Source organism: Mastomys coucha, unplaced genomic scaffold (assembly GCF_008632895.1).
Source record: "Mastomys coucha isolate ucsf_1 unplaced genomic scaffold, UCSF_Mcou_1 pScaffold15, whole genome shotgun sequence".
Classification (NCBI taxonomy): domain Eukaryota; kingdom Metazoa; phylum Chordata; class Mammalia; order Rodentia; family Muridae; genus Mastomys; species Mastomys coucha.
In genome coordinates this window covers 96,660,245-96,663,207 of record NW_022196897.1, presented here as the reverse complement: position 1 = coordinate 96,663,207, position 2,963 = coordinate 96,660,245, and the positions used below count along the sequence as shown (strand labels likewise).

Genomic DNA, 2,963 nt, shown 5'->3' with positions numbered 1-2,963 from the left:
ATTTTCAGAGACAAAAAATGTTTATTTTGATGAAGTATTCTTTATAACTAGTGAAATTATAAGTGTCAGACTTTTAAAAAATACTTTCATAATAATTTTTTTCAAAACCATACAAACAGTTATGGATAGCTTGCAGAAATGAAATTATAAGGTTCAATTTCAAGTCAAGATGTGGCTATTGAAAAACAAAATTTCTGATTACATGAAAACTATAAAAATTATTCTGGAATCACATGTGGTTTATCAGTTTCTTTATGGCATTCTTAATATCTTTATTTCTCAGTGTATAGATGGCTGGGTTCAGGAGAGGTGTAATGACTGTGTAAAACACAGCAAGAAACTTGTCCACCCAAGTGATGTTGACTGGCCACAGATAGATGAAAATGATTGGCCCAAAGAACAGCAGAACCACTATGATATGGGATGTGCACGTAGATAGTGCCTTTGATGAGCCATCTTTAGAATGATGTTGAACAGTTAATAGAATGTAAGTATAAGATATCAATAAGAGAATGAAACAAGTCATTGCTAAAATGCCACTGTCAGCATTTATTAGGATTTCCAGAGTATCAGTATTTATGCAGGCTAACTTCATCACCAAAGGGATATCACAGAAAAAGCTGTCTATCACTCTAGGTCCACAGAAAGGTAGATCCAAAATCAAGAGCACCTGACTAATGGCATGCACAAATCCAACAATCCATGATATCAGAACAAGCCAGATGCAGTTTTTTCTGTTCATGATGCTGGTGTAGTGGAGTGGCCTGCAGATGGCCACGTACCTGTCATAGGCCATTGTTACAAGAAGTACCATCTCACTTCCTCCAAAGAAATGCACACAAACAATCTGGCTCATGCAGCCTCCAAAGGAAATGGTTTTATTTTCTTTTAGGAGATCTGTGGTCAGTTTGGGTGTATTTACCGAGGAAAGACAGAAGTCAACAAATGATAGATTAGCTAACAGAAAGTACATGGGAGAATGGAGATGATGATCCATGATTATCAATATCACAACAAAGAGGTTGCCTATCACAGTCATCAGGTAGAGGGCAGAAAATGGTAATAAGAGGAAGATCTCAAGTTTCCTTGAGGTACAAAGTCCCTGAAAAATAAACTCAGAAACCACAGTATGGTTAGAGTCTTCCATTAAATAAATAACACTATGGACCTGCAAAAGGAGGCAGATGACAAGGAGAGAGAGAGAGAGAGAGAGAGAGAGAGAGAGAGAGAGAGAGAGAGAGAGAGAGAGAGAGAGAGAGAGAGAGAGAGAGAGAGAGAGAAAGAGAGACAGAGAGAGAGACAGAGAAAGAGACAGAGAGACAGAGAGAGACAGAGAGAGACAGAGGCAAACCAAGAAATCCTGGAATAGAAGCAATAACCTTTTGCTAAGAGTCAAGGAAGTAGAAATAATGAAAATTGAAATCTTAGCAACTTATACACCCCAAGTTTACAGTATCTCTTTTTGCATGTGTTTGTATATTATGTCTTAGCTTGGAAGGATCCTTAATGTAGAATGATAGATCAAAATTTTCACACATCTGAAAGATAATGAAATATAGTTTCAAAATTAGTATACTATTTAAAATATTAGTACACATATTATACTTATACTTTCTAAGTCTTAAATCCACCTTACCTTACCTACATGAAATCAGAGGTATTTTTCTTCAATGAACATCTGATAGCCTCTTGACCATCATAATTCCAGAATTAAAATCTATTGACATATTTCAAACATAAACTCAAAATTCTAGTTGTAGATCTCTTTTTGGCTGCATATCAATACGCAGAATAAACCAAGTTTCCTCTAATGTGTTGAAAATATCTGTTGGTCAAACAAATTGAGAACGCAGGTGCTGAAGATACATTGTCAGCATTATCTTTTCTTGAACTTTGGACTTACCCATAGAAGCATATCTTCGAAAAAACATATATTTCTAGACCTGGGGATGTTTCTTTTTGTCTTGTATTAACTGACTTTTAACACTAAATAGTTGGATTTCATATAATAGTTTGAACACTAATTTCATGAAAGCTCCTTATGATTTCAACCTTTTCTTTCTTCCTTTTTTCTTTCATCCTTTATTTATCCCTCATCTTTATTCCTGTACTTTTTATTTATTGTTTTTAGGATGGGAATTGGAAAATTAAAACATCAATCTATTAGCAGATATTGTTTAATTTCTCTTGTACATACTTTAAAAAACATTTTATTGAAAAACAATTTTTATTGATTTTCCTGTGCAAATAGCTTCAGTAAAGTAGTAGTGATAGAATACACATACGTATCCCTAACACCTCCAATGTTACTCCAGACTAGCAGATAACTGACAGGAAGCTTGGTTTTGAGAAGTCAAAGAAAATTAATGATACTTGTAAAAACAGGCACTTTACTCTTTAAAGATGAAATATAAACACAGTGTTTACTTACGAGTTTGTATAGTTTTATTGTGTTCAAAATACTTAACTCTCAAATATCTGTGGCATTTTCATCATAGTTTTTATTGATTTTGTGAGTTATTAGTGAATTATGATTATTCTAAACACATCTACCTTTATCTCCCTCTAATAATCTTTATTAACTACTTTTCTAGTATATTGTCTGTGTTTTGAGATAATACAGAATCCAATAATCCAAAGATAACAAGATTAACATTAGAGTAAGTTTAGTGTCCTGTGAACAATACTTCTCCAAGCTGAGAGACTTGGGATTTAAAGAGTACAGTAAGAAATCATCAGACATGAACATGTAAAATTGCTTTAAGTGTCCAGCAGTCTCAAGAATGTGTTGGAAGGAGAAACTTTTATAATATGTTTGTGAAGCACAACAATTACCAATACATAATTTACTGTAAAACCATCAAGGAGGTAAAACATATTGTGACACTAAAATAGATGAATGAACTTTAAATGAGTTGTTGCAATGAAATACAACAGGCATTCTATTATGCACTCACGTTACA

General features: G+C 33.5%; 1 protein-coding gene across 1 annotated transcript; it reads right to left on the bottom strand.

Annotated features, from left to right (window-relative positions):
• Positions 1–229: 229 nt before the first annotated feature.
• LOC116092287 (olfactory receptor 4K3-like) lies at positions 230–1,147 on the bottom strand. The gene has a single exon (XM_031373602.1). The coding sequence runs from the start codon at positions 1,145–1,147 to the stop codon at positions 230–232; it is 918 nt and encodes a 305-aa protein (XP_031229462.1).
• Positions 1,148–2,963: the final 1,816 nt, after the last annotated feature.

Coding starts and splice junctions, on each gene's coding strand:
- LOC116092287 (XM_031373602.1), bottom strand. CDS start 1,147: ATGGAAGACTCTAACCATACTGTGGTTTCTGAGTTTATTTTTCAGGGA.